Below are 26,228 nucleotides of genomic sequence, written 5' to 3' on the forward strand. Positions count from 1 at the left end.
ACCAGAGATGGGGCAACAGGGAGAGGAACCTTCCTTGTGCTCTGGGAATTGACTGGTGTACTTTGAAGGGTGTAGAAACCGCTGATTTGTTAGCTCCGTGAGCTCAGGAAATTGAAAAATTGGTATGACAAGAAGATATGCCTGGTTTTGTTTTTCCAATGAAAAGAGGCTGAAACATCCAATGGGTAACACGTCTCTAGAGGATATTAGAAAAATAAGAGAAGAGAACCTTATTTTATCCTTTTAGATCCTGGATGTGCAAGGGGAGGAGGAATGAATCTGGTGTCTTCATTTTCCTCTAGGGGTGCAGATGAAGGACCCAGAAGGAGTTAGAAACACAAATGGTGATATGGCAGATGTAAGGATAAGCCAAAAAAATCTGAAAAACTATGCATTTTTAGAAAAAAAAATTGAAAGCTATATATCTGCATGTGAATCATCATTGTGACAGTGCATGCAGTAGTGCTTTATCTTTTTTTGAGTATAGGAAAATCCTTTTTAAAGCTGCCTGTCTAAAATTGAACTCCAATTAAAAAAAAAAAAGCTGCCTGCCTATACCACAGGTTTGGTCATGATATGACCAACCCCTATCCTGAAGACAGGGCTTGCTTGTCCCTCAATTAGAGAGACAAAATCTAGGAATATACTAGCAGGATCACAAGCGTATTTTAATATTTCAGTGGCTCTTGATATATCTCAACATATACACACACACATACATACACACACAGACATATGCCTATATAATATATAGACTATTGGAATATCACATAGAATAATATAAAAGATAAGTATAAGACTTCAAAAAATTGGATTTTTATCAGCACATAAGTTGAATATATACAGAAAAATCTATATATACTCTACATCATAACATATATAATAATATGGAATAATATGTGAGATCATATGGCAAATGACAAGAAGACTAAGGAATTTGATTTTCCACTAATGTAGACATTATACTATCTTTACATGATTATATAGAACGTCATTACAGACTTAACATGCCAGATAACATAGCAGTGACAAGAATACTTCAAGAAATTAGATTTTTCCTTAACGTATAAATTGACAAGAGTGGATTCTAGGATCTATAAATATACTTGAAAATTTTGTCTTAAATATTATAAACATCCTTTCCTATATAACAATTTATATTGTTTTACTATTCTGTGAATTTCAGCTCATCTAAATCCTGCCAAAATGATCACAAATGGAACACTGATGGGGTGAGGTGAAGTCACTGAAGTTTTGCTAACACCCCACCATCCACTTAAATTGCACTGGGGTTTGTGCAGGTGCTGTGAGTTCATAGTTCTGAATATTCACTTTTAAATTTTGTTTTTGATGTTCATGCTTTAGGTGGAACCATCCTCAGCATCTCAGGAATAGGGTTCATCAGGGACCCCACTTTGGTTTGGGTGTTTGTGGGTAATCGGTCCTGTGACATCCTGAACTCAACAGAGACAGTCATCTGGTGTGAGACCCCGCCTGCTGCCTTGCTACCTGATTCCAACATTCCTGCTATCCCAGTCCCCATGGAGATCTGGGCTGGCAATGTGTCCTTTGCCAGAGAATCCTTACTGAACCTGAGTTTCACCTTCCTGTATGAAGCAGCAATGACACCAGTGGTCACTGCCATGAGAGGGGAAATTATAAACAACAGCCTGAGGTTCTATGTGGAAGGAAATAACCTCTCCAACTCAGTGATCCTTCTGGGGGTCTCACACTGTGATCTCGAGACACAGACTTTAAGGAACAACGTGAGCCTCTCTGGGTGCTCCTTTCCTCTCCACAGTTTGGAGGCAGGCTTCTATCCTCTCCAAGTACGTCAGAAGCAGATGGGATTTGCTAACATGTCTGCAGTGCCCCAACAATATGTGATAACACCTTGGATAATGGCCATCTCACCGACACATGGGTCTGCTTGTGGCGGGACTGTACTCACAGTGAGGGGGTTGGCTCTCAGCTCTAGGAAGAGGTCAGTTCAAGTTGACCTTTTGGGTCCATTTACTTGTGTGATTTTGAGCTTGGGGCACCAGACAATCCTCTGCCAGATTAATAAGGTGAATGACTCCTTCCCTGATGTTTCCTTCACTCTGAACGTCACAGTCATAGTCAATGGGCTACCCAGTGAGTGTCAGGGGAATTGCACTCTTTTCTTGCAGGAAGAGACAACTCCCATTGTGGACTCCTTGACCACCAATATCAGTGGGTCTCTGACCATGGTGCTGATTAGGGGTCGGAAGTTAGGCATCACAGCAGTTGAGCCAATGGTGTTTGTAGATGATCACCTTCCCTGCATTGTAACTTTCTTTAATGCAAGCTATGTGATCTGCTGGATAAGTGACTTGACCCCAGGACTCCACTACGTATCAGTTTTTCATGCAAGAAATGGATATGCTTGTTTTGGTAATGTTTCCAGACACTTCTACATTTTACCTCAAGTGTTTCATTATTTCCCCAAGAATTTCAGCATACATGGTGGAAGCCTCTTGACCGTGGAGGGCACAGCTCTGAGAGGAAAGAACAGCACACTGGTCTATGTTGGCCAGCAGGCCTGCCTGACAGTGAGCATCAGCACCGAGCTCATTCAGTGCATTGTTCCTGCAGGGAATGGCTCTGTTGGCCTGGTCATCGAAGTAGATGGACTTTCATACCAGATGGGAGTCATTGGTTACAGCAGTGCCTTCACTCCACGATTACTCTCTATTTCTCAGACTGATGACGTCCTAACCTTTGCAGTGGCTCAGGTCTCAGGAGCTGAGAACGTTGACATTTTTATTGGGATGTCACCCTGTGTGGGTATCTCTGGCAACCACACGGTACTCCAGTGTGTGGTTTCATCCCTTCCTGCTGGGGAGTACCCAGTCAGAGGGTATGACCGCATGAGGGGGTGGGCCTCATCTGTTCTGGTGTTCACATCAACAGCCACTATTTCAGGAGTGACTGAGAACTTTGGTAAGTCAAGCAAATAAGGCAGGCCTCTTTTTCCTATGTAAGTGAATTAATAGCTACAACTCCAAAAGATAGAAAATCAACCACAGTCTAAAAGACAAATGGAAAGAGAAGCCTAATTGGAATCTTATAGTCCTCATTTTCTCCTCAATCTTGCCTTTGTCATGCACCCTGTAGGAGGCTTTGTTTTTTTATCAAGGAATTTGTGCAGATTCTGTAAGTGTGATTTTATTTTAAATTGATTCCTAAACCCAATTTAATTTGTGTCTTCAATTTCATCTCTAAGAGCTCATAATTTAATCAAATGAGTAGTACATAGATGCCTTCACCTATTTTTAGACCTATATGTCAATTTGAATTATTTTAAGTTTATTAAATATCATTTTTATTGCTTTGGAATATTTCACAGATGAATTCACATTCTAGCAATTGTAGGCCAGTTAGTATGATTGCACTGGTTGAACTTTGTTCTCTTTATATATATATATACACTGAAATTTGCCTTGCCTTTTCTTCCAGTGATGGTTTCAGTTTCTGTTCAGTAAAGCCTTACTACACTTGAAATAGCTCAAATTTGATTGTGACGCAGAAGGTACAGAGGAAATTATGAGAGCTGAATCCTACACTGATGAAGTGCTAGCCAAGCCAATTCTTAGAACAAATTTGTCTGGTCTTGGCTGGGTGGAATGCTCTAAGGCCTGGGATTTGGGTCCTGGTCTGTTAGCAATTGAGCTGGGTACCTTTTCTAAGGACAAAGGGGTTTGGGCTGGATGCTCACTAGTTCCTCTTTCTTCTAAGATTCCATGATTTTTATGATGAGAGAGCAGGGCTACGTAATGCACCCCAAGCAAAGTGGTATCCCGAGGCTTGTCAGGTGGCTGTGAGCACCATCTGGACTTGACCTGAAGGCAGTAGATACTGGAACTCTATCTCAGTGTGGACTAGAGGTTGCCACATGTCTGAGAGTCCAGGTGATATTTACCTTTATTGATTCTTAGACTGAAGCAAAACATGTTTGTTTAGAATTATTATACTTTTACCCATCAGAGATGGGTGCTGTCATGTGGAGCTGGTAGGAGTGTAAACTGGTGCAACATTATTTTAAAGAGATATTTGGCAATATCCATCAAATCTAAAACCTTACTTTTCCTTTGACCTAGAAATCTCACTTCTAACAGTTTGCAACAGTTTTATGCCAATAAATGTACAGTTAGTTCATCGGCACCATTAATAATAGCAAGAGAGGAGAAATAAGGAAAGTATCATTTAGTAAAAAAATTACTAAATAAATTGTGGCATAATCATAATGGAATTCTAAGTAGCATACATACATGTATGCATACTTGGAAAATTGTATATGCTGTATCTGTAATTAAAAAAAAACAAGTTGAATATGTATAGAAGAAACAAGAAGAATCTGTGTAGAAAGAATTTTTAAAAAATAGTTCCATGCCCAGCATGGAGCCCAATGTGGAGCTCGAACTCAAGATCTAACTGGAGATCAAGAGTCAGACACTTAACCGACTGAGCCACCCAGGTGCCCCTAGAAAGATTTCTTTGTAGAAAAATATATACGCTTAAAAATTCTGGAAGCATTCACAAGAAACCAAACGTGGCTACCTCTGGGGAGTAGCTAGGTGGTTTAATGGAAATTAACTTTCACTGTATAGTTTTTGGTATAAATAATTTAAGAACGATAAATAAGCATTATTTTTCTATATAAATGCTATTACATTTTAATAGATTGTTGACTACAGTTGAAATCTGACAGAACAAGGACTCTAGGCTCTGGAGGCTGGAACTTAGTGGGAAGACACTAAGGATATTCGGGACCTAACGCCATTGTGTGGATTCTAGAGGGCATGAAAAGAATGATGGGCAGCAAGAAAGTGTGGATCTGAATTTTGAATTAAGTAAAGAAAGAGAGATTTGTGTCTATAATCATGAACTTGTATTTTGTTTTGAAGGCTGCCTGGGTGGAAGGCTTGTGCATGTGTTTGGAGCAGGATTTTCTCCAGGGAACATGTCAGCTGCCGCGTGTGGCGCTCCCTGCCAAGTCTTGGCTAATGCTACGGTGTCAGCCTTCAGTTGCTTGGTTCTGCCACTGAATGGTCTGTACAAATGCCACATATTTTTTAAGAGTGTATATAAAAATGGTATTCTTTGGTTAACTCACATTTTTGTAATCAATGCTGTAAAGACCTTAATTTTTCTATGTGTTCCTGGGAAGAGGATTTCTGTGTCCTCCATCTAATATGTTAGATGGGACTGCCTATTAGAATGTTTCATAGTAACTTTAGTCATATTAATGGCAATGGAAAATTTATCACCTGTGTTCTTGATTGTTGTCATACAATGATGGAGAAAGTAATTGTGTGTTCTGAATTTTAGTTTCAGTGACAACCTTAGACATCATGGGGAAAGCAATTTCTTGGTCTTGTTCTGAGGTGGGATTGCTGAAAGCATCTGCTTATTGGAGATACTAGTGAAGGGATGGGATCAACAAGCTGGATATCTCTTGCACATTTGCCTGGTGTACCCAGTTCTGGAATTCTTATTGTAGGTGAAAGAGCTGACACCAACACCATCCTCTTATTCTGTAATGCCCAGGTGTTTACTCAATAGAACGCTATGATCTCTCACTGTTTTAAGCTTCACAGCCATCATGTAAATCATGGTACAGGATGCTGTGGCTTTGTTAGAGAGAAAGGTACAAAGCTTTGATAGTCCCATGATGGGACTTTAAAACCCTGGATAATTTCTCACTGAGCTTCAGAAAAAAAGAGAAGAAATTGCTGTTATCACTATAGGACCAGCTTAGCCAGGTGATTCACTTGTTTGCATAGTCATAGATTTCGTATCTGTGTGCTTAGGAACCATTTGTACACATGCTTTCAGAATAGTGCTTTATTCTTTTTTTAAAAAAAGATTTTATTTATTTATTTATTTATTTATTTATTTATTTATTTATTTATTCATTCATGAGAGACAAAGAGAGAGACAGAGAGAGAGAGAGAGAGGCAGAGACACAGGCAGAGGGAGAAGCAGGCTCCATGCAGGGAGCCCGATATGGGACTTGATTCTGGGACCCCAGGACCATGCCCTGAATTGAAGGCAGACCCTCAACAGCTGAGCCACCCAGGTGTCCCTTTAGTGCTTTAAATTATATTCCTAACTTGTGTGTCTACAAGTTGAATGTGGGTGAAGGATTTACAAAATGATCAAAACATCATTTTATTTGAACTTGGACAAAAATCCCGTGGTGGGTAATTAGTGATGGCAGTTTGCAAGAGATTGTCTTAAACAAGATGGGGGAGGAGGAGAAGGAAGGGGATGGAGAGAGAGAGAGGTGGAGGAGTGATGATCCTTGTTTAAAATACAAACTAGAAATGGAGTTTCCTATTAGCATCATATATATAAGCAAAGCATTATGGAAGAGAGGTGTATTCCACCAAAGATTCCATAATGGACACTTAAGATATAATGGAAGATTTAATTTTAAGGCATTACCTGTTGGCTCCTCCGCTCTACCTCCTGTGCATAGACCAATGCTGGCTCAGTGTACGTGCAAAATTAATGCTTGATAAAAGAATAATGAATTGGGAAATTGTGGAAACAGAAAACCAAGATTCCATATTTCTAGGTTCTGATATTTAACAAATAGGGCTACAGTCTTTTTAAAAGACTTTCACACATACACAGCTTAAATTAACTTTCTAAAACTTCTTGGTGTTAAAACTGTCAAGACACAGTTTTGATTAGAAGTACAAAATAAAAATCACAGAGGTTTCTGGGCCAGGTAAATTGTGATATTAGAAATTTGATAAGAAGAAGAAGAGACATTGGTATATTTTAAAAGATTTGATTTAATTTTAGAAAAGGACTTTTCAAAATTCCTTGATTTTTAAAAAAGGAAAACAGAAGTTGGAAGCTGTAACTCTAGCTTTTTGCCACTAGGTGTCACCAAACACCGACTGATTGTGCAAGAGCAGCTCATTTGCTCTTGGGAAATGGATAATTGGACATATTTTCCTTTCATAAAAAAAGAAAAAAATCTTTTTTTTTTTTTTGAAAAAAATCTTTTTAAAGACTTTTAATTACAGTATCTAAAAATAGAGAGGAACTTATGAAAGTCAACTCTATTGATTTCTTACTTAAGATCCAGGATGGTATTCAAGGATTCTATCAATATCCTGAGTTGGATAAAACATTTTGAGTATAAGTTTGTGTATTTTTTTTTTTCCCGGAGAGTAAGTCTACAATGAACATCAAATGATCAAACAGAGTATGTCTCACAAATGGTTAGAAACTGCTAATAATTCCCCTACTTCATATAGGATTGCATATTTACCAAGGTAAATAAGATTTAAAAATCTTATTTTTTAAAAGGTTTTTTTTTAAGAGGACTATTTCAGAGCAGCAACCTACTGTTAGCCGTTAGCCGTGTTTCTCAGTTGCCATTGTCAGAGCAATCCATCCTTTCACTTAACCGATGCTCCCCTGCACACCTTTTTTCAAACTTAATCAGGCCTTCAGAATGCAGAATAATCTTGGTCCTTCTAACACAAGGTTCTCAAGGGTATTATTACTAAGAATTACATTATTATTGAGAATATCATATTATTTTTAAGAATTGTTTATTTATTTTTTGGGGGGGCAGAAGGAGAGGGAGAGAAATTCTCAAGCAGACTCCACGCTGAGCCTGGACCCTGATGTGGGGCTTGATCCCAGGACCCGAAGATAATGACCTGAGTGGAAACCAAGAGTTGGAGGCTCAACTGACTGAGCCGCCCAGGCTTCCTGAGAATATCATACTAATGTTGTTGCTGGAGCAGCAGCAGTAGCACCTAGGAGTTTGGTAGAAATGCAAATATTGAGGTGACCTAATGAATCAGAAACTTTCCAACAAGTAAATATTTTGGCATTTCTTTTCTGAGCCTTCTCTGAATGCCAACCTTTTTTCCCCTAATTTTAAGTCTCAAACTAGGTAGCTCCTCTTTGTAAGACAGTTCTGGCCCTATTGGGTAGCATCAGAAGATTGCCTGCATAGAAGCTGGCACCGTATTTGTTTTTACAATTGCATCACTGTCTTGCTGGTTTTTAATCTTGCTGTTACCTACGATTGTTCCAAGGTGTTTTTTTTTTCTTTCTTTCTTTCTTTCTTTCCATGCTTGTGTACAGCTGGACATTCCTCATTTGATATTTACATGAGTTTTACTTTTTTTTTTTTTCTGTGGTTTGCTGCCTTACTATTTTCTTTTTTTTTTGTTTATTTCTGTAATTTCTCTAATTTACTAAGGTCACTTTGAATTCTGACCCATGTTCTGAGTTTTATTCCTTAGTGTGATTTTGCACTCTAAAGACAGTGATGTTTCTCATTCCAGGTTGTAGATGATGGCCTAGAACTCCAATTTCCCTAATGATTGTTTTCTTGTTCCCACGCCACGGAGCTCATGTGTTTTCTTTCATCAGTGGGGCAGAGACAGTAAAGGTGGAGCTCTGAGGATGTGCTTTTGCTGCTCTGGTGTCTTCTGTATTTACGTTTCTCTTAGTTAACGCTTTTAACAAAAGAAGAACTTTACTTTTTCCTATGATGGGTTGCTCAAACATCTTATTCACAGGAACTAATATTTTGTATTTTTTTAAATCAGCAAAATCTTTGATGTTCATGTTTCTTGAATTTATACCTTGAATTATATGGCATGACTTCTTCATGGAAACTTTAATTTTTCCATGAGGCATGAAAAGCTAAAGTGATTAAAGTCATACAGTTATATTTTGTGGTAGAACCATGGATTCTGATCCCCAGCCCTGGGCCCTTTTCATAGTCCACCTTGTCAGTTTGCATCCACTTCATCACCTGTAATGAGTTCATTATTTTATAGGTGTTGAGCCTATATTTGCCCGAAGCCTTACTAACTGGAAAGTTCTTAGGTTTTTACACATAAGAGTCCTACTGTCATTGCTGTAATTCCTACAGTCCTGCTGTAATTTATTCTGAACACATTCACAGAGAACCTACTATGTGTCACATGCTTTGGAATGTACCAGCAACAATAATAATATTTGTGTGTGATTGAACAACTGTAAACCTCACATGTGCTTATCTCATGTACCCCTTGCTGCACACAGCACTCTGACATAGGTAGGGCAGCTTGGATTCAAGCCCACAGTCCTTGGTAATTTTTGTTGCATATTTGTTTTGACAGGTTAGCTGCAGAGGTAGAAGACTGAAGAGATTTTCTTTTTTTTTTTTTTTTCCTTTTTTCCTTTAGTACGGTTTTCTTTTCTTTTCTTTTTTTTTTTTTTTTTTAATTTATGATAGTCACAGAGAGAGAGAGAGAGAGAGAGAGGCAGAGACATAGGCAGAGGGAGAAGCAGGCTCCATGCACCGGGAGCCCGACGTGGGATTCGATCCCGGGTCTCCAGGATCGCGCCCTGGGCCAAAGGCAGGCGCCAAACCGCTGCGCCACCCAGGGATCCCTTTAGTACGGTTTTCAAACAGAGCTGCTCCCAGACCATCTCATGTAGAGACTTGTTGATCTTCTTGTTAAAGGTTATTGCCAGTCTACCTTGTTGATGCCTTTTACATTGTGTCTCGTGAATGAGAAAGAAATGGCCTAAGGGTCATAGGGCTTCAAATTATTGCTTTTCTTCTTCATACAATATTAGTAGTCAAAATTGTGTAAAAATCAAGGACTTCCATTAATCAAGAGATCCCATCCAGAAAATGAAAAGACTAGCTAAGAACCTGGAGAGGATATGAGTAACCATATAACCTTCTAGGGTTAGTACCCAAAATATATAAAGAGCACAAATCAATAAGAAAAAGACAAATATTCCAATATAAAAAAGAGCAATGACAGAAAGAGGAATTTCACAGAAGAAGAAATAAACATATAAAAAATTTTTACAAAACATATAAAAAATTGTTTGACCTAAGAAATAATAATGCAAATCCAAAGTAAGGTTGCAATGAGATGCCATTTTATTTGTCCTGGACTGACCAAAATTAAGAGTGTGATAATCCCAAGTGCTGACAAGTTATGTAGAGTATTGGAAACCCATTAATATAGCTGGTAGGGATGTAAAATGGCACAAGCACTTTGAAAACAATATGACACTATCTTGTGAAGTTGAATTTGTGCCTACCCTATGAACAAGCAATTTTCTTTAAGGCATATACCCTAGAGGCCCTAGAGGAAATTGAGTATATGTTTGTAGTAGCAAAACCTGGGAAATAGCCAAAAGTCTATTGGTAAGAAAATAGATAAATATACTGCAGTAATTTCACACAATGCAGTATTGAACAGCAATGAAAATGTATTATCAAGTTTTATGTGATAATTTGAAACTTGGTAAATCTTCAAAATGTAATATTGAGTGGAAAGGAGCAGTCCAAAAATGTCATGCAGTCTATTGTATAATATTCAAAAACAAGTGAAATCCAACAGTCTTTCCTTTAAGAATACTAACTCATGTGAGAAAGTGATTTAGGAAATGTAAGTGGTTGCTTCTGAAGATGAGATGTAAGATGATGGGCTTGACAAAGAGACATAGATTTGAGAAAATCACAATTGTTTTAGACCTTATGTTGGCTTATAGATTCATATGAGTTTTTCTTATTATGATGATTCATATTTATAAAAATGTTACTTATGTTCTATGTGTGTGTTTTGTACACATAATGCGTTTTTAAGAAAAGTAAACTGGTAACTTTATTTCCCTATTGGTCAAGGAGCAACACATGAAAATGCATTTATGTAATGGTATGAGGCCTTCAGTTCTTTCTGTGGTCACCACCTAACCTAATGGTGAGTGTTTCCTGCAGTGTCCTTGGCTTTCCTGTGTGGCCTGAAGCACTCGGAGGAGAGCTGTGAGGCTTCTAGCAGCACCTATGTGCAGTGCGATTTGACTGTCACTGTGGGGACAGAGACACTGCCCCAATCATGGCCTTATCTCTACATTTGTGAAGAAAGTCCCCAATGCCTCTTTGCACCAGATCATTGGACAGAGTCAACGTTTCCATGGTTCTCAGGCCTCTTCATCAGGTAACTCTGTCCTTTACCTTCCTGGCCTTCCCCACAAATGCATGGCCAACTAACAGATGGAACCATCAGAAACTGCAGGCTGGGTAGATGTGGCCCCCAGGGCCTACCACTCTTGTTAGAGGGACCATTCCTTGGTGGATTCCAGCCAGCCTGCATATCAAAGCATCTCCTGTCTTTTCAAGTGTTTGAGAGAACATCTGAAAAATCTGCCCAGTAAACAGCTCGCTTTGTTCTTGCTTAGATTTTAATATTTATCTTCCGATCCAAAGCAACATCTGGTGAATGCCAATGGGGAAAAAGATTAGACATTATGAAAAACAGAAGGCTCTTTTCCCCTTTCTTTTTTCTTTTCTTTCCAAACAGATTCACAAGTATGAAAAAAAGTCATAGAGAAATCCAGCAGATTGCACAATGTTTATTCAAAAGAAGGGGGGATGGGCAGGCAGAAGTACTCTACAGTAGTAGATCTAGGATTTAGAAGTCATAAGCTTATAAAAGTTTTTTGAACTTGACAAATAAATAGCACCACTTTCCAGGTAAAAGCCTCTTTTCTAAACCTATTTAAGGAAAAAGTGTGATCATGTTGTTGACTCAGGGCAGCCTTAATTTCTACTAGCAGTTCTTTTCCCATGCAGTGTGATATTTCAGAGCAAAATGTTGCCCTGCACTTTTTTTTTCTTATCTAGATTGAGTGGCCACATCTGATTGTTTAATGAAGGCCTATCTTTCCATTCAAAATTAAAACTAAACATGGCTAATTACCCAGAATGAAAGAGCTAACCAGCACTTTTCATGGCAGTCTTACTTTTTGATGTCCCAAGGCAGCCTGTGTTTTAGTATGAATTCATCACCAGAGAGAGGTTTGTGTTTAGCCGTTGGAAGAGAGGAACCTCTTTGGCCAATTGCCTTCTAGAAGGTGTGAAGTACCCTGTTTAGGTCATACAGGAAACGAGATACTGGAGGTTGTACTCAGGCAGGCGTGGGTTTCAGAACTCACAAATGCTGGATACCAAAAAGCACATGTCAGGTTCTGGTTCTATTGAATTTGAAGACTTCACAAAATTCCCACAACTCTTCTTTGAAGTTCTATGTTGTTCTCTACTCAGGAAGTCATTGAGGGAATAGCCTCAGACCCTGTTAAAAGTTACACCCTTCTTATTTATATCATTTAGCAATATGCACAAATAAACCTCTAATTCTCCCTTCCCTGTGTTCTAGTAATTCACTTCTAGGATTTCAAGAAAGCAGTTAGAAATATGTAATATTTATGGAAAACTACATTTTTGGAAGTTTTCAGTATAATAACAAAAAAAATTTGAAATGAAGTCTTTAGTAATAAAGGATGAATCCAAATACTAATGTATTAGGAAACCTTTAAAAATCATGATGTAGAATATTTTACTGAAGCAGGAAATGCTTACAGTATGTTGGGAAGTAAAAGGGACAGATCATAAAAGAGTGTATAGATTTAATCTTAATGGTGTATATAGTACATATGTTTGTATACACATATAACAGGTAATTAGAAACAGGACTCAAAGGATGTATTCTTAAGGGTTGAGTGCCTACCCTAGGTGATTGGAGTATTACATTTATTCATTGCATTTTAATGTATTTTTTTCAGTGAACATGTACTAATTTAATGACAGTAAATACACTATAATTATGCAAGGGGTATTAAGAAAATTATATGCCAAACAGCTTACCTTAGTTCCTCTTAAGATTATGCTTGTGAACCTGAAGAATTACTTGCCATTATCTTTGCAAGGAACCCATTTCCATTAAATGCCTTATCCTATCCTATCCTTTGCCAGCCCCTACCTCTATGGATTTGATGTCATTTGACAAAGGTAGACATGTGTATCTCTGGTAAAAATATACTCAGTTCATCCACTCATCTATGCAAAATTTATCAAGTGTCTACTATGTTGTAGGTACTGTGACAGGAGCTGGTAACTCAGTGAGGAATAAGATGGCAAAATTCCTGCCTTTAAGGGAAGAGGAAGAAGCCAGAGAATAAACAAGCTCACATATTGTGATAAGAGCTATAATGTGATAAAAAAATAATAGAGGACTCCTGTATACAATGTGCTCAGGAAGGCTTCTCTGGAGTATCTTTTGTGGAGCTGAGAAGAAGAGGTCATTGTGGCCAATCAGGCAGTGGGGACAGCAATGCAAGGCCCCACCACATTTATAAACTGTCAGAGGCCAGAAGGGCAGGAGTAGACTAAGAAGGAAGGAAAGTTCTCTACATGAGCTCTGGGAGGTATTTAAGATCTTGGAGGCCATAGTAAGGAGTTTAGATTCTGTCCTAAAGACACACTAAGTATCTTTCCAGAATCACACAGTCCAGCCTTAGCAGTGTCAGGTCTGGAACCCAGACTTCTCTGACTGACAGTGTACTTGGCATGGTGCTGTGCCTTCAGTGTCAGGGATGAGAGCCTCGACTGAGGTGTGTGATTCAATGAGATTCCAGAACCACCAGTAGCAATTTAAGGCTAAGTGAGGGAGACATAAAGACAGCAAGTGTTTTTGATGCCTATCCTAGAGGGTGCATGCAGGATAACCTGCTTACTACTTTTGGTTCTGATCAGACTAACTGAGAGAGCCATACATTAGGACTCAGGAAACAGGTTCAAGAAGTCTCTTTGCCACTATCCATATCAAAAATATTTGCCACATTCCCTCAAAATAAACATAAATGTGCATGCATGCACAACTGTATTATCTATATCTATGTATGTATGTCTATATATACATGTATATTTACATTTATATTTATACTTAACTCAGAATTATTGTGGAAGAAAACATGGAAAAGTATCTTTTTAGGAAACTTTGAAATTTTGTAAATGTTACTCTATTTTTGATATCATGGTATCTCTGCTAATTTTGATGATGGACTTTCAATGAAAAATAATCTCTAGTGAGATAACCAGGGACAAATACAAAAATAAATATGACCTAAAGCTTTTAAAAAAGTCTAAGCTAACAGAAAATGGTTTTAACTCTATGAGAGCAAAAAGAACATGATTAGGGAAGATGGTGCATTGCCACCGACAAATGAGAGGATTGCTGAGTGGCTTAACCCATTTTTCTCTAGACTTTGCTGATGAAGAGCCTAGAGAGAACAGAAGAAGGCTCATTAACAGGGTAGAAGCTCAAGACCAGAAAAGGTTGTATGGGAAGCTGGTCACGCCTTTCCTTTAGTTCAAGTCTATGTCTTAGATCATTTATATACATGCACATACAGTATATACAAAATACTTGCTTGTAGGATTGAGGATCATTACTTGCTGGTAGTGAACATGGGAGCGGGGGAATACAATAGAGTAGATGGACAACTATTTTTTCCTTTGCCTAAAAAGGGAAAAAGGGGAATTCTGGACATTTAGACAACTCAGCTTCTGTTATCCCTGACAAAATTCTAGAATTCATTACTAATCAAATGGTTTGTGAGTTTTCAGAAACAGAAGTACAGATCTCCCTCAACTTACAACGGAGTTATGACCTAATAAACCCATTGTAAGTTAAGAATACCATAAGTTGAAAATGCATTTAATACCTAACCTACTGGACATCATAACTTAGCCTAGCCTACCTTAAACATGCTCAGAACACTTATATTAGCCTGCAGTTCGGCATAGTCATCTAGCAGGAAGCCTGTTTTATAGTAAAGTGTTGAATGTCTCATGTAATTTATTGACTTCTGTACTGACCATGAAAAACAGAATGATTATATAGAAAAAGGATGACTTATAAGTGTATCAGCTGTTTATTTTTTGTGATTGTGTGGCTGACTGGGAGCTGCAGCTGCCCAGCATCATGAGAGAGGATTGTACTGTATATCCCTGTCCGGGAAAAGATCCAAATTCAAAATTGGAAGTATGGTTTCTACTAAATGCCTATTGTTTTTGCACTATCATAAAGTAAAAAAAAATCGTAAGTCAAACCATTGTAACTCAAGGACCGTCTGTAGTTATCTGGGTACCAATTCATAAGGAATGTGATGGAGTGGTAAACCAACTTTATTTCCTCCTTGTTATATTTATAAGTGATTTCTGATGGAAATATATATATAGAGAGAGCTTCTCAAACTATTCTAACAACTCCCGCTCCCACCCACATGGCAAAAGGAACGTTCTAGCTGCAAATCCCAAAGTGGCCTGACACAAGCATCAAGTGGCTTTGAAGTCAGGTGTTTTGAAAAAATATGTAAACATTGCATTTCTATTTCAATCATGTTTCCATTTTTATCTGAATATTATATTTTAATTTAAAATTTAAATTACTTTTCTGAAACTTTGAGTACTAGTGACACTTCAGAGCGAATGCTGTATTTATCCTCTAGCTCTGTCTACCCCCTAGATCATGGCTCAGCTAAATGGATTTGTAGTTACAAGAAAGGCTCCAGGTCCAAAATGCATTTGGGAAACAGGTCCCTATGAGTGAGACAGCATGTAATTCCCACATTTATATTTCAACAATAATATCGCCAACACCACTACCACCAAAAACTATAACAAGAGCAGCCTTCATTGGACACTTACTGTGTGCCAGATTCTTTGCAAATCACTTTGTAGGCTGCACTTCACCCCAACCCCTCAACACCTATGTAAAATAGGCACTCAATGATTATAACTCCATTTTATAAACATGGAAACCAAAACGTAGAGTCACATCCTACACAAGGTAAATATCTGCTTGAGAATTCAAACCTAGCTGGTCGCTTCCAAGCCTAACCTCTGCATGCTAATACTTCTCAGAAAATCAGTTGAACAAATAAAACATGGTGAAATCCTCAGGTGTTGTGGCTCTGAGACCGAGTTTACAACCATCTTTATGTAAGCATTGGGCTTCAAAACAAGCACAATGTTAGATGTCATGGGAAGGAGGACTCAGGTAAGAGGAGACCGCAGCCCCAGTGGTCAGCTCAAACTGTGTGTGTTCAGTTCTGGACCACATGATGTTAAAATGTGAACAATCTAGAGTAGGTCTAGAGCACAGTGGGTATGAAAGTCCTGACCTGGCGAATACAAAGGTGGGAATATTTTACTGTGAAGAAGAGATTAAGTAGATGTGGTTACCCTTGGTATTTCTAGCAAATTGTGGGAAAAACCATCTTGACATTGATTTGGGAAAAGATGCTCTAGTTTGACATGATTTATAGTTTGTCAAGCAGTGACCTTTTGTCCTTTCCATGGCCCTGCCACTTTTCCTATGGGATCTGCCTTCTTTATGCTGATGTTCAAACAGCATTGTAAAACTTGAGAGTCTTGCTTTAGGAAACAGGACACCTGGGTTCTAATCTTGGAGCTGTCGCACTTTTGTTTTTGGCTTTACGCAAATCTCCCGATCTCTTTAGGTTACATTTGTTATGCCTGTATCTACTTTACTGGCCCAAATGAGATCATACAAATGAAATTGTTAAAAAGTATGGGACATCATGCTTTATCGTTACTAATAATCTTTGAGTTAGTTGCAACAATGCCTGAAACCAGGATTGTTTTTGAATAAGTATCACACCTGTTGGGGACAATAGCCTGCAATATCCACACTTTCACCTCCTCTAGACAGCATATTTTTAGACTTTCTGTAATGCCACACTGCTGTTTTTCATTTTAAATCCAGTCTGGCTTCTCTCCTTAAAGCAAGAGGACTTTTAAAGTGAGTGGCTGGTAGTATAACTGGCACATATATCGAATCTCCTTAGTCTGGGCTGTTAAGTAAGTTTAATTAATTTACTAAGTTAATGTTCCACTGCTAGCAACAGAGCCTCATTGCCATCAGCTGGGGAGAGGGAATTGAAAGCCTAAATGAGCTCATTTTTTCACAGTTGGAATTAGGGACCAGTTAGCCAGTTGTGTGGGTTTTCCAATTTCTCCATCTGCCCTGGGGGGATTGAGGCAATTCACTCCCCCAACACTAAGTGTGAGTAAGAACAGAAAGAGGGAAGGGGAAAAGAAAAAAAAAAAAAAAGAAAGAAAGAAACACCTCTGCCCAACATTTGCTTCCATTTTTGGAACTGAAAGTATTGTGTGCACATTGCTTGTTAAGTTGGGATATGGAGAAGCTTTTGCTAATGTTCCTAATAGATTTGGAAAAGAGAAAGGCCTCAGTGAAAGATATTTACCATGTGCATTTTCATTGCAGCGTGTGCAGATAAAAGGAAAACAAATAAACAATAAAAGAATGGAAACAAAATTACAGAAATTTGCAAAATTTGACAAATGGTGGCCTGTAGTTGCCACAAGCTAATGGCTTGCAATGATTAATAAGAGTAAAAATAATTGCATTTCATTAAGATTGATGACACCCCATTTAACCTCCCCTCTCGTTTCAGCCCTAAAGTGGAAAGAGATGAAGTTCTCATCTATAATAGCTCCTGTAACATTGCCATGGAAACTGAGGCAAAGATGGAGTGTGAGACGCCTAATCAGCCAATTACCGCCAAGATTACTGAGATACGGAAGAGCCGGGGCCAGAGCACTCAGGTATAATCAAATCTTTTTTACAGACTGATTCAAACAGCTCAAATTAAATTTGTAATATTGTGTACATTAAAAAAACAATTTAGTCCAAATGGCAGCGATATATAATATTAAATGCTCTCAAACTTTGAGAAGCGAGTCTAATGCACAACATCTGAATTCATAGTTAACTATGGTTAATCATATATTTTCTCAACAACAAATGAGTGCTGCCTGGGCTCTTTTAAAGCAAATTCTGAACAGATAATCTCCGCAGCGTTTTGTCCTGCTTTCCATGTGCGTGTTGGAAAGGGGCTCTCTGTGGTTTATTTCTTCATGAAATAAATGGCCCCCAATTTAACCAGGCCCCCCTGGAAGGTTTCCAGATCACTCAGCCATCCTCAGTTGGTGGGATGGGGATGTCTGCTGGTTCATCCGGCTCATCTGTTCCATGGAGAGCAGAGTGGAAGCTTCAGCTCCCGAGTGCAGATCAGAGCTGGAAAGCACTGCTGGGACATTTGGTCTGCCCTCTTTACCTTGATTTATCTGCTTTGAAATCATCTTAAGCACCCCTCCAAGTGGCTCCCCTAAGAATGTGTTCTTAAATGTCCCCACTGAGAGATTCCACAGCCTCCCCAGGGCATTTTCAAGACTTGAAATCAGAGGCTGAGGGCTCTTTGGAAGTATATCAGATAATCTTTTACAACTCTCTGGACTTCTCAATGATAAATGATAAAAAAATAATGTTGATAAAATAATGATAAAAAATATTTATTGAGCACCTACTCCCTTAGGGGCTTTTTTCATTATGAAACCACTTCTCGGTTTTCCTCTTTTTGTCTCCTTTATTTGGAACAAACATTTATGGGGTGCCTATTAGGTGCCACACACTACATGAGATTCTCTAGTGAATGCTGCTTCATTCAATTAAACTTTGCGAATCCCAAACTATACTTCCTGGGTTTGTGGGCATGGGTTTTTTTGTTTTGGGGTTTTTAATAATTTTGGACTAGTGTCAAAAATGTATGCAATGACAAATAACATAACTTTTCTGTTCTTCCTTAACTTCTCTGCCTGTCTCCTCCCTCCCCCATGCCTCACAACCTCCTTATCCTCCCCTCAGGGGCTCCTTTCACCTTCCATTCAAGGAAGATTGCACCAGCCTGCCACTTCTGGCTTCCTGTGTCCCCCAAATACACATTTCCTTTCAGTTCATTGCCAATTTTATCATCTCTGGGACCATAGTCCTCTGATCATAGACTCCACCTTGCTCCTCTGTCCCTTTCTTGCAGTTGGCTGTCAGTAACATCTCAAATGTTTATCATGAGGCAGTGGGTGTGCTGAGTTGTGTTGTGTATCAGTGTTGTGTAGTGTAATGAGAGCTGTGGGACATTGAACAGTTTCTAAGTCTTCCTGGGCAATAATGTGAGTTGTTGGGATGCCCATGAGAGCAATGCCAGTGAATGGGAGGGAGAGGCAGGTTGCATAGTGCTTAAGTACGGACCTTGGAGCTAGACTGTGGGGACTTGAACATATCATTTGCTACCTGGCAGCCTTCAGACAAGTTACTTAACCCCTCTGTGCTTCAGTTTTCTCATCTGCAAAGTGGAAGTAATAATAGTACCCATCTAATAGGATTGATTGGGGGCTGGTATCCTAACATCTGGGCCACTGAAACTGCTCCTCCAACTGAGTAAATTTCTAGTGGTAGCCATTACTGGCAGTGCAAGTTTGCTAGTAGGAGTGCTAGAAAATGATACCGTGTTATTTCTCTGTGGTGCTTGCTGCTTTGACCAGATCATTTTGGTTCTTAGTTTTCATTTAATTTTTCACCATCTCAAAAAGTAATTTTGAATTTTTCAATGCCTTAGTTGTCTTTAAATATTTGTGCAGCATATATTTATTGAGTTATAGACATGTTCACGGTTATCTGCCATTTTCTGAAGGAGAATAGTAACATGAAAAGAGACCCCTTTAGGGGATAATTAGGGAGGAGAGGCCATCTAGGGATTAGGTAAGTCTTAAAGGACATATAGAGTCAATTCACTACAGTAGGAGGGAATGTTGTGTATCATCTAGACAAGGCCCTTTATTCAAGAGATGAGTTCACTGAGGTCCTTAAAGAGAGGTGACCTGATAGAGGTCACACACCTAGTAATTTGGCCTCATAGCCCATGTGGCCCTAAGTCATTATGAGGGAATCTTTAGGAACCAGAAGGGCATGTCTGTCAAAATCTACTTGGCTTGTGTCAGTGTCTGGGAGACTCCAGTCCTGGGATGCATGGTTACCCTATAGATGTTGGGATGTCTGGTTTCCCTGCACAGGTATGGGGATAACACGTCACTTGTATTGACAAACACAGTTGCTTTATCTGGACCTGGATCTGATGAAAACCAGTGCTGACAGGTGCTTAACTAGGACTAGAATTCAGGTCTCCAGCTCTAAATACTAAGTGAGAACCTTGGAACACACATTTCATGGAATGTTAATAAGTATTTTGTGATAAAATGTTCCAAGGTCAAATACATTTGTGAAAGCTGGGTTAAACAAAGTAATAGGGTTCTTTTTTTTTTTTGTGGACTTTGAGAGCCTTCCACATGTGACAACATAATGCGAATGTTGAGAGAACTTTTGTATTATCCAAATTTGTTCGTTCGTGGAACACTTTATTTTCAGAATTGAAGCTCCTCTCTGTCCTGCTGTGCTTGCTTTGCAAAATGTTGCTCATGCCGTGCTCTCCCCCTACCATCAAGTGGGGGATCAAAGGTGGGAAACATTACTTCCAGATGGGGCAGCCATCTAGGTCTGCTGAAGTAGACAGTATTTGTATTTTGCCTTCAAGAATGGGCAGGGTTTAGGTTCAGGGTTGCAGAGGAAAGGCATTTCTGGTGGAGAAACCAATATGCACAAGTCTCTGAGGCAAGAGCCTGTGGGAATAGTGCAAAGAACATGATGTGTGTGAATGGGACTAGTGAGTTATAGGTTTGGGAAGTAGGCTGGAATTAGGATGGCTGGTTGAGTGTGTGGCACCTTGAGTTCATCAGGTGACAGGTAAGCTTTGAGGAGGCACTGCATGATCACAGGTGTGCTTTAGTCACACTGATCTGGTTGTGGGGTGTAGGATGCCTTGGGGATCCATGGGAGGCAGGAGCATCTCAACCAAGAAAGTTAAATTGAACTAGGGAAGTGGTAGAGGGAATGGAGAGGAGGAACACACACAATATTCTGCATTTGATAACTTGTGTTAGTCAAGGTGTTCAAGGAATGGAAAATGAATGATGGTAAGTAGAAAATGACATGCCAACTTTCCCAAATGATCTTTTCAAATTTATGAACTCTCTCTATATATATCTCCATGCTCATGACTCCCATATTGTAATCTCCATCCCAGAGCTCTCTCCTGAACTTTAGATTCCCATACCTTAGGGCCTACTGTTATCTTCACTTGGATATGGAAGCGGCATCTCAAGTCTAGGAGATTATAAATTGAATTCCTGATCACCACTGCTTGTCTTCTGTTTCCCACTGTAGTCCTGGACCAAGTTTGTGGCAGCTCTGTCTTTTCAGTTGCTCAGGCCATGGAAGTATCCTTGGTCCTCCAAATTCTATATCAAATCTATCAGGAAATTATGTTGGCTTTACCACTAATCTGCCCACTTTGTAGCATGTTAGCTATCATCATCACTCTCACATTTTACTGAGTATTACAAGGCTTACCCAACTGGTTTTCTACTTCCATCCTTACCTCCCTTCAGTCCAGATTAGTGGGGCCCTGGTGATATTTCAAAATATGTCTGATGATTTCACTCTTCCCAAAAACATTCCAGTGGCTCCCAAATGGTCTTGCAATTAAAAGACAAGTCCTAACATTGACCTAATGGGCCATTCTCTGCACTAATCCCCTCCTCCAATTCCTTTCTGCCTTCACTACTCACTTCTGTCACCTTTGTCTGCTCTGTTCCAAGATTGTTGCCTCCTCGCAGTTCCTGGACCATGCCAGGCTTGCTTCTACACTGAAACCTTTGTATTTACTGCTCCTTCTGCTTGAATACTCTTCCTCGTCCTTTTTTTAAGTACCACTGTTCAAAAAAGAAAAAAAAAAAAGTACCACTGTTCACTTTTAACTTTTTTGCTGAAGTTACTTCCTCGTTGAGGTCTACCATTACAACCCTATTTATAACTGCAACCCAGTGTTGCTCACAAATATATCATGCTTGCAATTTCCCTTACTCTTTCCTGTTTTCTTTTTTTTTCTTTCCTGTTTTCCTATAGTCCTTATCACCTGCCAATATTCTATATAAGTTTGTTATATTTATTTAGCATCTAGCTTTTCCTGCTAGAATATGATCTTCAAGAAGGCAGAAATGTTTGTCTGCTTTGTTCACTGGTATATCCCAACTACCTAGAACAGAGACTAAATCAATTGTACTAATGAACAATATAGAAATGCAAATGATGAGTTAAAACAAGCCAAATCACATGTTGCTTCTCTAATCCTATCCTCTGGTGATTATATCTGAAAGGACACACACACACACACACAGGTGTACATGCATACATTTGCACACAAAGATGTTATTGCCTTATTTATATTGTTCTTCAACTTGTACTTTTTTTAAGACCTCATGGCACTCTGGGATATAAGCTCCTTGAATAGAGGAAATTTGTTTTGCCAGTAATGTTTCCAAATGCTTAGAACTATGCTTAATAAACAGCAGATCTCATTAAAAATTATGGAATGGATGAATGGATTTATAAATGAATGAATACATCATGGTCTTCTTTTCATTTTAGCTCAGGTACATTTTTCATTTTCTTCACAAGACATTGATTGTACCTACCATGTATCATGGTGATACATCAAAACAAGAAAAAATATATGAGGACAAAGAATCTGAAAGAATGCTGGAAAACACTGTAAGATGCTATGAGGCAACCAATGGGCTTGAGACGTTTCTGAAGGACATATTGAGTTGGATGGGTAGAGAAACCAGAGCAGAATAAACACAAAGCAAAGTAAATGTAGAGAGAACTGATATAATATAGCTATACTCTTCTATAGGGCTCTGGAAGAAATTCCAAGCTTGAGTCAGGGCATACCCTTAGGGTAATTAATGAAGGGATTGCTGTGGGAATTACTGGGTTGGCATTTCTTCCCCCTCTCTCTCTCCCTCCCCACCTCCTTCTTTCCCTTTGTACACGATGTGGTTGGATCTATGGCTCTCAAGGTGATGTCTTAAAAGTAGCTCATAGAACAAAGAGGAGTTATTTATTTGGGAGCAAGAGATAGGTTTGGTCTACTGTGGATGTTAGGACCACTGTTAAACGCGGTTAAACCCATGCAACTCTGAAACTCCAGGGAAAGAGGGAGGGTGAGAGCTCAGCATCCTCTCCATTTCTGCCTCCAAGAAATTCCTTTACATTCACTTGACTCATCCAGATGTTTTACCCAGCAATTTCAGTTGTGATAACTGGAAGAATTTTCTCTGAACATCTGATCTGCCATATTAGTGGAAAAAGAAGTCTGAAAACAATGCTGTTAAAGTTATCTGGGAAAGGATTTTAAACCTAGAATCCTATATGCAGTCATATACTATTTGGAGTAAGAACAAAATAAAGACATACACACTATACAGAATTCAGAAAGTTTATCACCCTTGTGCAGTCTCTGAAAAATTGTAAAAGCAATCCAGAAAGGGAGATGATATGGGATTCAAGAAATAGTAATGAACTAATGGTCTCCCAAAAAGCAGATAAAAATTGTTGAAAATGTGGCTGTGAAGATGAACATAGCTAAGAATGTATTCTTAACCAGAGTCAGGGACCTGTTTCACATAGGTATAATCAAAGGAGAATAGGAAAACAGAGACATAAATCTCTTCTTTGATAAAATGAGGAGACATTTCAAACACAAACATTATGTGAAGATGAAAAGTAAGAGAGGCGCAAATGATTTAATGGGGTAGAGTGGAGGCACTCCACTTGCTTTTAGATGAAAAGCAAGACAGTTTGCCCCAAAGAACCCAAAAGAAGCTAGGTTTAGAAAAATCTAAGTAAAAGGAAATAGGTCTGAGGCAAGATGCTAAAAGGTATGCATGTGGGTGGTTATTTGAGGTTCTGAATGAAAAAAATCTTCATCAACATTCTCTGGAAACCACATACTTGCTGGTTGAAGCCAAAGTTCAACTTTACTACAAAACAAACAAAAAAACTGTAAAGAATGGTTAGATCCCTAGAGTACTGCTCCTGACTGACCCAACCAGATATCTCTTCTTACTCTCCCTCCAGGATGCAGAGGCATTATTTGTGGACAAATTGAATTTATAAGATATTAATTAGGCACTTGATATCAAGCACAGAGAGATGGAGATGTAGGGTGGTACTGAAATCTAGCAGATGAATGGAAAATCTGCTTGCTCTTTAGAGAGAGGTCAACTTCTCCTGATCCCACTAAATTCTTTCCTCTGCCCAGCTTGGAATCCTGGCAACCCAAGTTCTCCTCCTTTTAGAAAGGAGACAAAGATTCTTCTTTGGAAAGATAAAATCAAAGTAAAGATCCACAGATTTTGACATTTGGAAGCCTCATGAAGTTCTGCTTACACAGATCATCCACTTAGATTTTTAGTGCCTTACTCTTATATATGAATGGGTGGGCTTCTGGTTTTGGCCATGAGAGAATAACGAGTTTCAGACTACCCTCCTGCCATACCCAACTACATATCTAGTTGAAATGTAAGAGATAACAGCGCAAGGCTGTGATCCTTGAGAGAAGGGGAACACACTAGGAGAGTGGCTTTCTGTCTGGGAGCACATTCCCAAACACAGCGCTGGGAAATAGAACCCAAGAAGAGAGAAGCCCAGTCTCACTGGTAGGAGCTCAGGGCTGCTTAGGTAGGGAGCTAGTAGGTAGAATTTAATGAAATAATGGCCAACATTTTTTCAACTTTGATGAAAATTACAAACCCACAAATATAAGAAGATTAATGAATCTAAACCAGTGGAAACATAATGAAATCCATTATTGGAGTTCTCAGTAATGTTTAGGTGTTAGTTCTTCCAGTTAAGTTGTATGCTCCAAGGTAATATTTAGAGTCAATGCAATTCCAATAAAATATCCCAACAGATTTGTTAATTTCTTTCTTTCTTTCTTTCTTTCTTTCTTTCTTTCTTTCTTTCTTTCTTCCTTCCTTCCTTCCTTCCTTCCTTCCTTCCTTCCTTCCTTCCTTTCTTTCTTTCTTTCTTTCTTTCTTTCTTTCTTTCTCTCTCTCTCTCTCTCTCTCTTTCTTTCTCTCTCTCTTTCTTTCTTTCTTTCTTTCTTTCTTTCTTTCTTTCTTTCTTTCTTTCTCTTATTTCTTTCTCCCCTTTCTTCCTTCCTTCAATAGAAATTTCAAGGTTGACTAAAAAATTTTATGGGAACACAATGAATAGCCAAAACTGCCTTAAAAAAAATTTGAGGACTTAACAGTGCCTGATTTCAAATCTTACCATAAGATTGTGGTAATCTATTGGAGCTTTATGATCTCATTTGAAAGAAGGATTCTCTTGCTAAATGTATGTTTGAAAGCTCTTGCCACAGCATCATGAAACCCAGGAGAGGGAAAGGGTTGAAGGAAGGTGTGATGAGATGTATCAAAAATAATGTGATCAGGAGATCTTTAATAACATTTGAGGTGGTAGGATGGTATTGGTGGAGAAAAACTCAGATTTTCTATGGTTAGGGAGTGCAAATAAATGCAGGTAGGTGGTATTGATCACAAGCAGGAAGAGAAAAGAAGGGTGCAGATGAGTATTGTGACTGGGCAGCACCTTCCTTGTACCCAGAACTCACCATCACTAGCACTAGGGATGGTTTCTTCAGTGAAGGTAATGGATTAAAGCTGTGGTCTTCAAGGATGTTCCTCAACTTGACAAAACGCAAACCCCAAGCTTCTTACCACATCCATTCATCTAGTGACCACAAAGTAACTCCTACATAACCCTGATGTCATATGGTCAAATCACCAGCATCTTTTGGGAAATATTTATATTTTCAGACTTACTTGGGGAATCTTCAGTGTATACGTCTCTTAGGAAAATTTTATTTTTCTTAAAATTGAAGGATTTTCCTCTTGGGAAGTCCCACAGTACCATATCATACTCATTTTAGGAATTTATCTTTTAAAATTATTTAAATTATGTGTATTTATTGAAATATCTTTTCCCTCAACTAGATACTAAATTCTCTGTGAATGGGATGCATATTGGATTCCTCCTTGATGGATGGGTGGATGAAGGTATATATCTGCACTGGATTATTATTTAAAAAGCAAAATCACATTGCTTAATCTAATATTTACTTTCTGTTGAAGGGGATTCTTCTAGAAATTGGTGTAATACGGTGATGTGCCAGATTTTACATTTGAAAAATAATGTGTATAGCTAGATAAGAGGCCAATCTGAAATGACTTTCCATTCCCTGTTTTTTCCCCTCCTATTACTGAAACACAAAAAATACTTTTCTGCTGTTGTTTCTTCTCTTCTCTCCTTATTATTTGCCTTCCCTATTCCTTCTTTTCTTCTCTTACTTTTTTCTCCTCTCTCCTCCTCTGCCTCCTATCTTCTCTCCCTTCCCTCCTCTCATTTCCTTCTCCTTCTCTCTCTCTCTCTCTCTTTTTTTCCTATTCCTCTCTTTCATTTCAAAGCATTTTTATTCCTTGTGTATCATCAGTCTTGTGTGCCTGGGGAGGTAGGTGCTACTGAAAGATG

The 26,228-nt window shown here is 38.7% G+C and overlaps 1 protein-coding gene across 2 annotated transcripts in view; it reads left to right on the forward strand.

Annotated features, from left to right (window-relative positions):
* PKHD1 (PKHD1 ciliary IPT domain containing fibrocystin/polyductin) overlaps nt 1-26,228 on the forward strand; it is a 470,542-nt gene that overhangs the window by 79,501 nt on the left and 364,813 nt on the right. For both annotated transcript variants that reach the window (XM_077903688.1, XM_077903687.1), the window contains 4 exons: nt 1,366-2,964; nt 4,929-5,072; nt 10,793-11,012; nt 17,356-17,506. In XM_077903688.1, coding sequence (XP_077759814.1) covers nt 1,366-2,964; nt 4,929-5,072; nt 10,793-11,012; nt 17,356-17,506 — 2,114 coding nt within the window. The remainder of the gene's footprint in view (nt 1-1,365; nt 2,965-4,928; nt 5,073-10,792; nt 11,013-17,355; nt 17,507-26,228) is intronic.

This window comes from Canis aureus, chromosome 7, assembly GCF_053574225.1.
Source record: "Canis aureus isolate CA01 chromosome 7, VMU_Caureus_v.1.0, whole genome shotgun sequence".
NCBI classification, from domain to species: Eukaryota; Metazoa; Chordata; class Mammalia; order Carnivora; family Canidae; genus Canis; species Canis aureus.